The sequence below is a fragment of the Strigops habroptila genome, chromosome 9 (assembly GCF_004027225.2).
Source record: "Strigops habroptila isolate Jane chromosome 9, bStrHab1.2.pri, whole genome shotgun sequence".
In the NCBI taxonomy this organism is placed as follows: domain Eukaryota; kingdom Metazoa; phylum Chordata; class Aves; order Psittaciformes; family Psittacidae; genus Strigops; species Strigops habroptila.
In genome coordinates, this window is record NC_044285.2 from 12,870,227 (window position 1) to 12,882,903 (window position 12,677).

Consider the following 12,677-nt stretch of genomic DNA (forward strand, 5'->3'; position numbering starts at 1 on the left):
CATAAGACCTTGAGACCAAAACATCTTGTAGTAGTGCATTAAAAAATAAGAAGTAATTAAAAAACCCCCATACCTCTTAAAAATCTAAATAAGCTCTTTTCATTCTTTTTTTTTTTAATCAATTTAGGGCCATCTTTCTGAAGGATTGGTTACTAAATGGTACAGATCGCCCCGTCTTTTGCTTTCTCCTAACAACTACACTAAAGCCATTGACATGTGGGCTGCAGGTTGCATCTTTGCTGAAATGCTGACTGGGAAAACCCTCTTTGCAGGTGGGTAGAATAAAAACATATGTGTGTATTGCTACAAGGAGGGATACTGCATAATTATCTTCCTCAAGAAAGGTTGATTCTCATGGGTAATATCACTAGTCACTGACTATAGGATATGCTGTATTATCATGCATGTATATAAGCAAACTAAAATCAATGTATTTGTAAAGCAGAAGATGTTTCAATATTTGTTACTCAGGCCAGTACTCCTATATGGAAAGCTGTCTGTAATCAGGTTAAGCTAAATTTATTGCATGCCGAAGAAGTGTTCTAAATATATGTATTTTAGTGAACTGGTGTATCCAGGGACTATCTGAGGATTATGAATGCCCTGAGTATCATAGAAAGATTTTTTTAATACAGTCAACCTAATCACGTCTCACTTTTTTATATTTTAAATTACAGAAGAGTAACCCTTTTTACCTCATTCCCAATTTTTTTGTCATCTACAGGTTCTTTCGCCCTGACCTTTGTTTCAGTGGTCTAGGGAGGACTCGTAAGATTTAAAATTTAGCATAGCATACCCAGGAAATACGTAAGCTCCAAATCTTTCTAGTAAGATAGGACTCTATGCTCTGGTCTTAGTGGGTGCATCTACGTTAGTGTTTTGATTAGGATCAGGAGCAAACTTTTGAAGCAAATGCCTTGATGGCCATCCTGTACCATACTGTCATTTGCATTGTAGGAGATCACCCCATGGGCTCCACCTGCTGTTAGGCATTCAGTCCATGGGAGCAGGCTAGCCAGTCTAGAGTAAACCCCCAACGTGCTTACTTCGTGTACACCCTGGGGCCTCAGCAGCAGCTGACTTATTCAAGCTCACTCTTGGATTTGCTCCCCTTGGTCTGAATTACTGGAGTAATACAGAAAAAACCTCTTAAGAACCAAGCTTGCATTTTGAAGTTCACATTCCTTTAGATACATGTGGACTAAAACTACATCTCTGCAGTAATTCTTAGCTTTGTATGTCAAGGTAATGAAATTGAGTGCTTTTCCCATTAAGTACTATTAATGAAGTTCTGTCACCTTGAAATCATTATTTTATAGAAATAAGCAATTAATATGCAAAGAGGCTTTTCTTAACTTACAGTGGGTTGCTAACTTTGAGTTACTAAATGCTGGAGTAAAGTTCACAGTGTATTAAATGCTCAACTGATAAGAGATTTATTAAGTTTCCATTGCATCAAGCAGTTCTGCTGGAAAATAGTGAAACAGTCAGAGAAAGTCTGCAGATTTCAGCACTCAGCATAGATAGATTCCAACTGCAAGCATTTTGGCTTTTTTTTTTTTCTTTGAGTAGTGTTGGTATTTGCCAGAAGTTTTTATTGGTCTAATAGGTGTGCAGTGAGCTAGAATTCTGGGGTTTTTTAAACTCGGTAACCAAAATTCATTTGGGGTCATATTTTCTGTAGTGACTTTGCCTTGGCTTTTCTTAAAGTCATTTGGCAGATGTGTTGGTAGGATGTCCAGCGCAGACTGCTGAAGTGAACTGATAGCGCATAGATTTTGAGATGGTACAATCTCCATTTATTTTTGTATTTAATGTCACATGCATCAGTATAACGGATTGCCCAGAGCTGCTTGGTGAAGGCATCAAATAATCCTATATAGTTTCGTCTGCTAGTTGACTCTCTAGGGTGCTGTGTGCTTCTTGGAGCTGAACAACAAACTGAGGTAGACAACCTGTATTTCTGGGTACTCCAGCTACACTGGTACAGCATATAGATGCTGTCCATTATTCAGAATTGACCTGCTATGTAGTTCTTGCAGTTTCCTTGTAGTTCTTACCCAGGGAAACATCAGTAGTGCTAAAAGTGTGCTATAATTTCAGTCATAACAGTATATGAATACAAATGGCTGTGTCCTGCCAGATCTCTTGCTGAGCTAAACTGCTGGTTTTATTAATAAGCAACATAAAATTCAAAGTGAGGTCAAATACTGAATTAATTAGGTGGATCAGTTCAAAGACAAGGATTGCAGTAGTATAGTATATAACAAAAAGGGTGTTGCTGTAGAGTACCTCATCCATGGTGAAAACATCTTTGCAAAAGCTTAAGGTTAGGTCGTTTTATGTGTGCAGCAGCACTGTGATTCTTCATGTGCTACAGCATTTTTGAGAGCTCTTCAGATTTATCATTCAAATTGAGAACTTCAGCCTTTCCTCTGTTGTAGGAGATAATAGTCTTCTGCTGAAAATAGCTATTTGGAGCACAAAATTTTGACATGCTTTTCATATAGGGATCAGAAGTGTTTGAAATTGAAATGGCAGCTTGTGTTTTCTCTGGGTGCTTAGGTGCACATGAACTTGAACAGATGCAGTTGATTCTAGAATCAATTCCTGTCGTACATGAGGAGGACCGTCAGGAGCTTCTCAATGTAATTCCAGTTTACATTAGAAATGATATGACTGAGCCACACAAACCTTTAACTCAGTTGCTTCCAGGCATCAGTCCTGAAGGTAAGTAATTAAAAATAATACTTCCTGTATTTCAAAATCATAAAATAGTGAATGTGTGTGATTGTTAAAAGCAAGTTGCAGTTAGAAGAACCTCTGCATCGTCTGAATCAGGATTATCTTCTGTAATAAAAAAAATCTGCTTGCATGGTAGCTACTTGGTCATCTACTTCAGAGCAGAATTGTGAATCTCTGCTGGACTGGTTTGCACTGGAATTGCTCTATTTTGAGACACTGGCCTTCTAAATATAAGGGAGCACTGGAATGGAGTCAGTATAAAACAACTGTCTTTCAAATGTTTTCAAGTGTCCCCCAAGCAAACTGACAGCAGCGTTTCCTGATAGCTGTAGGTGGATTCTGATTCAGCTTGAAGCATTCTGTCTCTTAATATATTTTCCTGCTTTAAGTTAAATTATTGTTGATGGTAGATTTGACCTCTACTCTTCTAGTTTTCCTATGGCTACAGAGTGCATATTTGGCAGTGTACTGTCAAGAGCTGGTACTTCACAGGTGGCTACTTTCAAGCAAATGCACACCTTTAGAGCAAAGTTCTGCACCTGAATCTTGAATTCTGGATGTCTGAAATGTCATTTTTCTCTTATTTACTGTAACTTTTGCTGCAGCACTGGACTTTCTGGAGCAAATTTTGACATTTAGTCCCATGGATCGATTGACAGCAGAAGAAGCTTTGTCCCATCCTTATATGAGCATTTATTCCTTTCCAACGGATGAGCCTATTTCAAGTCATCCTTTTCACATTGAAGATGAAGTTGATGATATTCTGCTGATGGATGAAAGTCACAGCCATATTTATAATTGGGAAAGGTAAGTTTATCACTTACTGTGCCATATAACATAACTGAATGGTTGTGTGCTTGAAGTAATACTGCTTCGTAGGCATAACTTCCTCTTCTGTTTGTTTCTTCTCAAGTTGACCTGAGAATAAACTTTTCCCTTATCGGCAGTGCCTTATCATTGGGTTTATAATTCATCTAAGTGACTTGGATATGCTGATGCATTCCTGAGATGCACTCAGCAGTCTAGAATCTAAAGCTAATCTCCCCATTACTTTTTTCTCAAAAAATATTTCTCTAAAAAATAAATTTTAAATACGATTGTCTTGTCCAGTGCTTAGCGCATATAATAGTAAACAGATTCACAGGAGTCATGGAAAGTCAGTTTAGCACCCTTTAAGGAAGAATTCTGTAAATGAAGTGAGCTGTCATACATAATTCTGGATTTAAATCTTTCAGATGTGCATTTGAGGATTGCTTTATGCCAGATTAAATTAAAAGCCTGGAAGAGGTACCCCACGGATTGAGGAAAAAACTTTATCTGTGTTGAATTGTCATTATTCTGTAAGAGAATTTCTGAACTTAACTGTCTCTGTCTTGGGAGCTAGAAGACTGGTTTTTTAGCTGCTAACACTTAGGAAATTGTTTTACAGATACCATGAAAGTCAGTTTTCAGACCATGACTGGCCTATTCATAATAACTATGAAGCTGATGAAGTTCAGCGTGATCCAAGGGCTCTCTCTGATGTTACTGATGAGGAAGAAGTGCAAGTAGATCCTCGCAAATATTTGGATGGAGATCGTGAAAAGTATCTGGAGGATCCTGCCTTTGACACCCACTTCTCTACTGAGCCTTGCTGGCAGTATTCAGATCACCATGAAAACAAGTATTGTGATCTGGAATGTAGTCACACTTGTAATTACAAAATGAGGTCATCTTCATACCTAGATAATTTAGTTTGGCGAGACAGTGAAGTTAACCATTACTATGAGCCCAAGCTTATTATAGATCTTTCAAACTGGAAGGAACAGAGCAAAGAGAAGTCTGATAAGAAAGGCAAGTCTAAATGTGAAAAGAATGGGTTGGTGAAAGCTCAGATAGCACTTGAGGAAGCATCACAGCAACTTGTTGAAAAAGAAAGGGAGAAGAATCAAGGATTTGACTTTGATTCATTTATAGCAGAAACCATTCAGCTTAGTTTACAACACGAGTCTACTGATGTTGATAAATTAAATGACTTGAATAGCTCAGTGTCTCAAATAGAGTTGAAAGGATTAATATCAAAGTCAGTAAGCAGGGAGAAGCAGGAGAAAGGAATGGCTAATTTGGCACAGTTAGAAGCTCTGTACCAAACCTCTTGGGACAGTCAGTTTGTAAGTAGTGGGGAGGAGTGCTTCCTCATAGACCAGTTTTGTTGCGAAGTAAGGAAAGATGAACAAGTTGAAAAAGAAAATACTTACACCAGTTATTTGGACAAATTTTTTAGTAAGAAAGAAGATGCTGAAATGCTAGAACCTGAGCCAGTAGAAGAGGGGAAGCTTGGGGAGAAGGAAAGAGAAGAGAGCTTTCTCAGTAACAGTGGAGAGCTCCTCTTCAACAAGCAGCTTGAGGCTATAGGTATTCCTCAGTTTCACAGCCCTGTTGGTTCGCCACTGAAATCAATACAGGCCACATTAACGCCTTCTGCTATGAAGTCATCTCCCCAGATTCCCCACAAAACGTACAGCAGCATTCTGAAACATCTAAACTAAAACACTCAGCAGACATTTCTTTTATATTCATGAGATGTGTTTGTCTTTTTTTATTACTAGTGTAAGTAATTTTTTTACTTGAATCAGACGGTGTAATTTTGGTATGGATTTCATTAGTTTTCTGTTTACCATTGTTTTTACAATCCAGAATTACTTTCTATACATAAGTTAGTTTTGTTTTTAAACTGGCATGTCGTTTGCACACAAAATTAAAGAATAGAGCAAAATAATGCAAAATGCAGGAGGTAACAAAAAAAAAATGCACTAAACCAAGTAAAAAACCATTCTCTCAGTAAAACAGTGTCCATGTTTTGCAGAAAAAGAACCTTGCCTTGAAATTTACACAGTGAGACTGTACATAATTGCATGAAAATATCTATTTTTCCCAAAACATTTTTTCATTCATGCGTATTTTAGAGTTTTTCATACTGTACACATTTCTTAGACACATGATACCAGCAGCAACTGAAATGAGTGCAGAATTTGGTACGCATGTGTTATCTACCTCAAGGTAACAGCAGTAGGTGGCAAAACATTAACCACCCATAGTGCTTCTCATTATGCACTTCTATTTAGCCAGCATTATTGTAGTAGCTATTCTTATTGAAAATCATTCAATATTTATAAATGTTCTGGTATGCATTCTTTATAGTGAAGTGTTAATATGCAGCACTTTTATTTATTTTAGCAAATAAGTATATTTCTGTAATTATAGAAAGTCAACTTAATTTTTGAGTTACTTTTCAGATAAAAGTTTTTGTTTAGCACTATGGTTTTATTGCCTACATAGCTGGATATATATTAACATCGGCTTATTCTGAGGCTATCAAATACATTCTTTTTATTTTTATTTTCTAGTTTTCATTTCAATGAAAGCACTCACTGTGTATAGGAATTTGTAATTGGAGGTGCTTGATCTCGACAAAAGAAATTAGGAATTGCTTTATTATCAAATGCTCCTAGAAGTCTTAATTGTGTTCATTTTTTAAGATTTTGTAATGTTAGTTGTGTGCATGGAAATAATTAAGGTACAACATTACTGTAGGTTAAAGTTCTATATGGTGAGACATTTTGTTTTTACTGTATGTTTTTACTGAATGATTCCTGTCCCGCTCCCAACCCCCCTCAAAAGCAAGCATGACTAAAATTAGGTTAAATATAGCATGTAGCATCTCAGTCTTCTGAAAATTTGTTTTACCTTCTGATTTTTTGAAATACTGGATGTATCATTGGCTCCCCTGTTTAAAACGAAGAACAAATAAAAACATGGCCAGCAAAAATGACTGGGGTTGCTTTGTGCAATGTAAGATAAAGATCTGCTGCTGTAAATGCTGTATTGTGAGGGCAGGCCTGCTTGCCTGCACTCCCTCATACAAGGTGCTCAAGGAAGCATGAGGAATTGTCTTGCAGTCTACCCTAGATGTGCTGCCCCTGGGGTTGCAGCGCCCTGGAAGGAGCCTCCAGAAGTGTAACTTCTGTCCCAGTGCACATGGCCTCTATTGAAGAAAATCTTGTGTAACGGTATGACTATGAAAGTGTGAGCGTACGCAGCATCGATAACCTCTTTTGCTGAAAATACAGCTGACTTGCAGGGCGTAGGTGAGCATTACTGTTTAATCAACTTTTTAAACAGAATCGTGTTAAAGCAGAAAAGCTGCTGTGAGCACCTTCATGTGACAGGCAACCTGGAATGAAGGTGTTGATGCAGGTCCCTCAGCCAAGAGCCTATCGAGCACTTTCACAAGGCGGTATCAGGAGTGGGACCAGGTAACTCCTATGGGATTTTTAAAATGTGCAGATCAGGTCTCTGTTGCAGCAAGCCCTGAGAACAGTAAGTATTTCTCTTCCAGTTCCTCCTGTCAGAACTATTCCTGGGGGAGCTAATTAGTCCTGCAATAAAGCTACATCTTTTGGCAAACTCTACAACTTTTTCCATGATGGTATCTTAGTTCCTCCAATTTTTCCATCCCTCTTCCCCTCCTCCTCTGGTAAGCAGCACAGATGCAATTTGCCTAAAACAAGGAGCTGCCTCTTCAACATAGAGAAAGTGGTCACTTGGGGAGATGGCACCTAAAGTATGTCCTTGGGTATGGCATGGGAATGTTTAGGTACATCAGTTTGTGTGTGTGGGGCTGTAGGGAGGAGGAGATGGCTGGTTGCCTTTTCTCGTAGGCAGGGGACTGTGGTAGGTTTTATTGAGATGGAAAGCAGTGGGTGGGAAGTGCTTAGAAACTGGAAACAAAATTCAGCTTAAAAACACATCTTTGGCAAATGGAGTTTTTTTGTTTGTTTAGTTTTTTAAGCACACCAATGACACTCAGTGGAACTTAGCCTGTAATGGTAGGAAGGGAACATTTTAAACTTAAAAAGGGAGATGCAAGCATCGAGCCTAAATCCAGCACAGTGCTGCAGCGCCTTTGACTTGTACTTGCACTGGGGGAGCAATGCTGTACAGGCACTGCTGGCTGCTTTGGTGAAAACCCTGCTCTCCTAACAGGCTCCATTGTTGGAGGTTTCAGCTAGGCAGTTGGGCTTATTACCTGGAAGTAGTTCTCTGTGTGGAGACAATTAAAAAAAGTAGAAGTGTTTTGTAAGGCAAAGTGAAATCTACTGCTAGAAAGTGAAGATAGTGAGTGTGGTGTTGGGTTCTCCCTTGGCAAAGCACAGAAGTCCTGCATTGGGAGAGCGGTCTGCGGGAAGAGCAGGCTTTCACAGAGTGCTCCCAGGGGGTGGAAGGTGGGTTTTGTCCCACACTCATCAGCTATGCCCATCCCAGGCCAGTTACATGTGTAGCCCTTTGGCTGTGACCTAGCAACTGATACGTCTTTAAAAACAAATAAGGGAAGAGGCTTAGATTATAAACTACATAAAGGGGCCACTGTTCCATGCTAAGGTACTTGCCAAGTAAAATGGAACACCCTCATTTAACAAAAAAGCAAGTAAGAAATGAGGATACTAACCATCTTTTCAAAACACCTTTTCTCTATGTGGTCTTTGGTTAAAAGGCAGCATTTTAAAGTATATCTAACAAGAACTTCAGCTAAAAGAGGTGATGTTTACCCTTACCAAAGAGACCAGGACAGAGCATTTTACATGCACTCTGCCATCACATGGGATCTAATAATTGCAGAGTAGCACAACGCTGAACAGTTTGTTCTGATCAGGAGTTCTCAGTCGTGGTCAGTTAACTTCCTCACAATTGTATTAAATTATAATTAAATGAGAGTTGCTATATATAATCTTAGCTATTTATATAAGACTTTGCCCACGCGACTGTTAGTGGTATGAGTACAGCATGAGTAGCGTGTCTCAGATAGTCTTTGCCTTAAGGATAGCCGGTCTGCTGGGGCTGTAGGCTGGACATTGGGCTCTGCAAACCAGCTGCGGCAGTGCGGCAGTCCCTGCTGCTGTTTTTTCCCTGCCCCTGGTCAGCAGTTCAGCCTCGACCTGCAGCAGTGGCTCTGCTGCCTACAGCTGAAGTTGTATGCCTTGATTTACTTCGTTTTCCTGTCACCTTGCTATTGCTTTTTCTGTGCTGTAGCAGTTCTTAGCAGCGTGACTGGTACCGCATTTAAAGCCTTGCTAAGTTCTCACTTCAGTCTGGCTTATTGCCTGGAGGTGTTAATTTACAAACAGGTTTTTAATGCCTTTTTTACAGAGGGGAGGCTTCTTCCTGGAGAGTTTTTCTTCCATATGGAACTACTGTTATTCTGGAGCTATTTTTGCTATTTTTTTCTGTCCCCTTCTAAACTCTGCAATAGTCAGAGGTAGCAAGTTTTTCTATGTGTGGACTTTCATTCCCTATTCAACAGTCGTGTATACTACAAACCACAGAGAACTGTACTTGGGGTCCTGAGGAATTCAGTGACATGCTGTAGTGCAGATTATTTCTCAGTATCAAGAGAGGGGAAAAGCATCTTTGAGCTAAATCTGCTCTCACAAGTTGTCTTTATTTATACTCATGTTGCTTTTCTGTTGCTGAGGTTCAGAAGTGCTTGTCAAGCCTTCAGTTAGGTTTTATACGTAATTAAACAGTAAACTCTCCTCGTTCCTCCAAAGATGCAATCCTGAGCAACAGCAACCCTGAACCAATTTGCTCCTTATTCTTTGAGTTACCTCAATTCTTACAAAATCCTGCAAATTCCTGTTTGTTGTTCTGCCAGTGTTTGCGTTAGTGAGCTGAACAACCTGGGAAGTAGTGCTGCAGGGTATTTAGCAACAAGCAAATAATCCAGATCATCACTGGCACCCGGCACACTTGGGCTTCCATTCCCGTGTCTCTATATTTAAAGTGGTTATCTGCTTACTCCAAGTGCTATTTGAGAACTCCTTAAAATATTGACTGTTGAAAAGTTCAATGGCTTCTTTCGGCGGAGAATTAGCATCACTGATAAGGTGATTTGCATGCACCAGACCGTGTGCAGGGGGAGCTTTGCCCTGGTAGCCCATGCGGATGTGGTGATAGCCGCATATGGCCATGCTCTGCAAATAGCTGTCTCAATAGCTGGCAGCAGGCACGTAACGTCATTGGCTTTCCCCTGGAATCTGTCTATTGCATCCTGACTGCAAAGCAGCCCTTCTATAGAGAACTCTGATAATAAAATTCCTCTTGTAATCTATGTGCTCATTTACTGCAGCCAAAATTACTTTTAACCTTTATGTCACCCGGCCTGGCCGTTACGTGTGGTATGAAATACAGAAGTCTGCTTTTCGCAGTTGGGTGTGGGACAGGGAACTTATGACTTGTCTGGCTTGGGAGCCAGTGATACCATTGCCTTTGACAACCTGCCCACCTCCCCAGCTTTGGTTCCCTTGCCGATAGACTAAAGGTGCTGGGCTGTGATTACCTGCAGGACTGCAGCAGGGCTCCTGCTCCGGCTGGTACATGATTTCTTGTAACTTCTGCTTTAGACTTCTCATATACTTCTAGTAGTCACTTGTGGCTGAGTACAGTCCAAGGCATGTAGGTGATCCCCTGCCTGCTTGGTTGAAGATTGCTGGCCTCTATCAGAATAGATGCGAAGCCTAATGAAATACAGGCTTTCCTTTACACCTGATTTGTTCCTCAAGCCATACCCTAAGGCTCTGGGGCTGTGCAGTGTGGAAGCTTCTTTGTCACCCCAATCCCACCATGGCTGATGCAAGGTCAGTATAAACCTAGTCATTTTCCCATGTCACCATCTCCACAGCATCTTCCCAAGAAGGTGTGTCTATACTGCAAGTGTAGCCAGGGCAGAGTTTCTGCTTTACCAGATGGCTGATCCTTAGACACACTTTTACTTTGCAGCTCAGGCTTCAGGAAAGGATGCTCCAGACCCAGACTCTGGTAATAAAAGGACATTGTCTTGTTCTTTGGGGTGCTGTTCAGACTCGATTAGAACTTAAATCTTCAGTGCTAGAGGCTGTAGAGAAACAGTGTTTCCATTTAACATCTGTCTTAAATTTTATCTTTTTTAATCATTTAAAGCCATAGACCTGAATAACTGAATGACAGATTTATTGTGACTTCTGTGTTTGGGTATAGATTTAAATGATGCAGCTCTTGAAATAGCTGGATAGCTAGCAGAGACATTTTTAAAGCCTGTGATTAAGAAAGTAGATAGGTTTGTGTTTTCTTTTGTTATGTCTGCCTCAGATTTTTTTCTGCTAATGCTACAGTCTCTTAGCGAGTTTGATGTTGACCCATACTGAAAGGTTAGGTTACTTCTGCATAATACATTATCTTTTGGATCTTTAGACATGATATTTCACTGATTTTCCATGATTTTGTTTCACTTGCTTTATGCAGAGAGACTCTCAATTGTTCAAGTCTCTCAGTTTTACACACCTAGCCCTATGAAGCAGCAAGGTGTCAGTCTATACAGCTATTGGAGTGCAGAGTAGACAGGAATGTTCCTTGGGTATTGCCAGCGCTTATGTCCGTGTTTCTACTGACCTTGCTAACCGCATCACCTAGCGTGCAGCATCAATTTCCAGCAAGACAAGACACAAAACCTCACCGTGACTGGCTTAGGGACCCGTACAGGGCAAGGAGATTCATCATCCAGGACAGAGGAAATCCAAGAGTGAAGCACACCCTGAAGCCTGAAGTGAAGCTGTGGCAAGCTGGGCAGCCATCGAGCAGCTCACACTTTGCAGCTGCCAAAAGCTCACCTCTGGCACTCCTGTACGGCTCTTGGGTAGCTCATCGATACCTTGCATCACTTCTCTTGTCCCAATAAAAGAAAACTATGTCAGCAGCAAAGCAGGTTTTTTGGTTCTTCAGCCATCATGGAGCAAAATATGGAAGCACAGAGTTGCTTGAGCCATTTAGGGGCTGAGAGAACTCAAAATGGCTTGATGTGAAGCAGGCAGTTAGCCACAGTGGGGGTACCAGTGCCTGCATGGAGAGGAGCCAGGAGTGACCAAGGGAGAGTCGGGCTCATCCCCAAGAATGCTGGTGTGGCCTGGGGAGGAGATTTCCACCCTGCCTGCCAGGAATCAGTCTGTGTTGGCATGGGCAGGAGGAAAAACATGATGAGAAACAGGGAGATTAAAATAAGCCCAGTGAAAACAGGATGTTGGAACACTGGTCACGGAGCGGGGCTGCAGGGCTGGCTGTGTGCTGAGGGTGCTGGGAGCAGGGAGGCTCTCACACTGGGGCTGTTAGGGGGAGAACACCTGGCTCCCATGTGTCTGTAGGCCCCACCAACCCCCTGAGGTAGAGGCAGCACAGCTCTGCTGGCAGCAGGCTGGTGTCTGGTGTTCCCAAAATATGACTGATTATGGCTATTTACACAAATGTGTTCACTCACCTTCTCTCAACACCTGCCTTCTCCCTTTCTCACCGGATGAAGGTCATAAACCATTCCCTGCAGCACATCAGCCTGGCATCACATTTATTTAATTGATATGACCTCGCAGGCGCTGCCAAGCAGCAAGAAGCAGTTCTATTTCACAGCTCGGCTGTCACCAAGGAGCTGTATTTCTCTCCTGCTCTCCGAGCTGTGATCCATGGCTTCCTTCCAGCCGAAGACAAAATAAAAACCAAACAGTGTTTTTCTCTTGCTAACTGCTTCTTCCTTTCAGGAGCTGACAGCAGCAGTTACTGGTGCAGATTTACGGCAGCGGTGGCAGGTCCCTGTAGACCCAGAGCTGGATCCCAACACCAGTAGCTGGTTTGTGACCATCAGAGGTTTTTGCTGCTGATGGGTGCTCGGCCAGCTCATCGAAACCTTCTCACACCCATCACTGAGGCACTTCTGCTCCTCTGTGAGTGGGGAAAGGTTGGGTGCCAGAGGCTTGTTTCAGCCTGGGAGAATGTGGTGGGCTCATGAGAGGTCTTTACATTACGAAGTCCCAGTCTCCTGTATGCTCAGAAGCAAGCACAAACTCAGCCTTAACCCAATAATGTATGAGTTCACT

General features: G+C 41.3%; 1 protein-coding gene across 4 annotated transcripts in view; it reads left to right on the forward strand.

Moving 5' to 3' along the window:
- Positions 1–6,556, forward strand: part of MAPK6 (mitogen-activated protein kinase 6) — a 30,121-nt gene extending 23,565 nt beyond the window's left edge. For 3 of the 4 annotated variants that reach the window (XM_030498729.1, XM_030498728.1, XM_030498730.1), the window contains 4 exons: positions 128–272; positions 2,566–2,730; positions 3,351–3,552; positions 4,175–6,553. In XM_030498729.1, the coding sequence (XP_030354589.1) occupies positions 128–272; positions 2,566–2,730; positions 3,351–3,552; positions 4,175–5,273 (1,611 nt within the window). In that variant the 3' untranslated portion in view covers positions 5,274–6,553. Of the gene's footprint in view, positions 1–127; positions 273–2,565; positions 2,731–3,350; positions 3,553–4,174 lie in introns of all 4 variants that reach the window. The other variant, XM_030498727.1, reaches the window with a different exon arrangement.
- Positions 6,557–12,677: the final 6,121 nt, after the last annotated feature.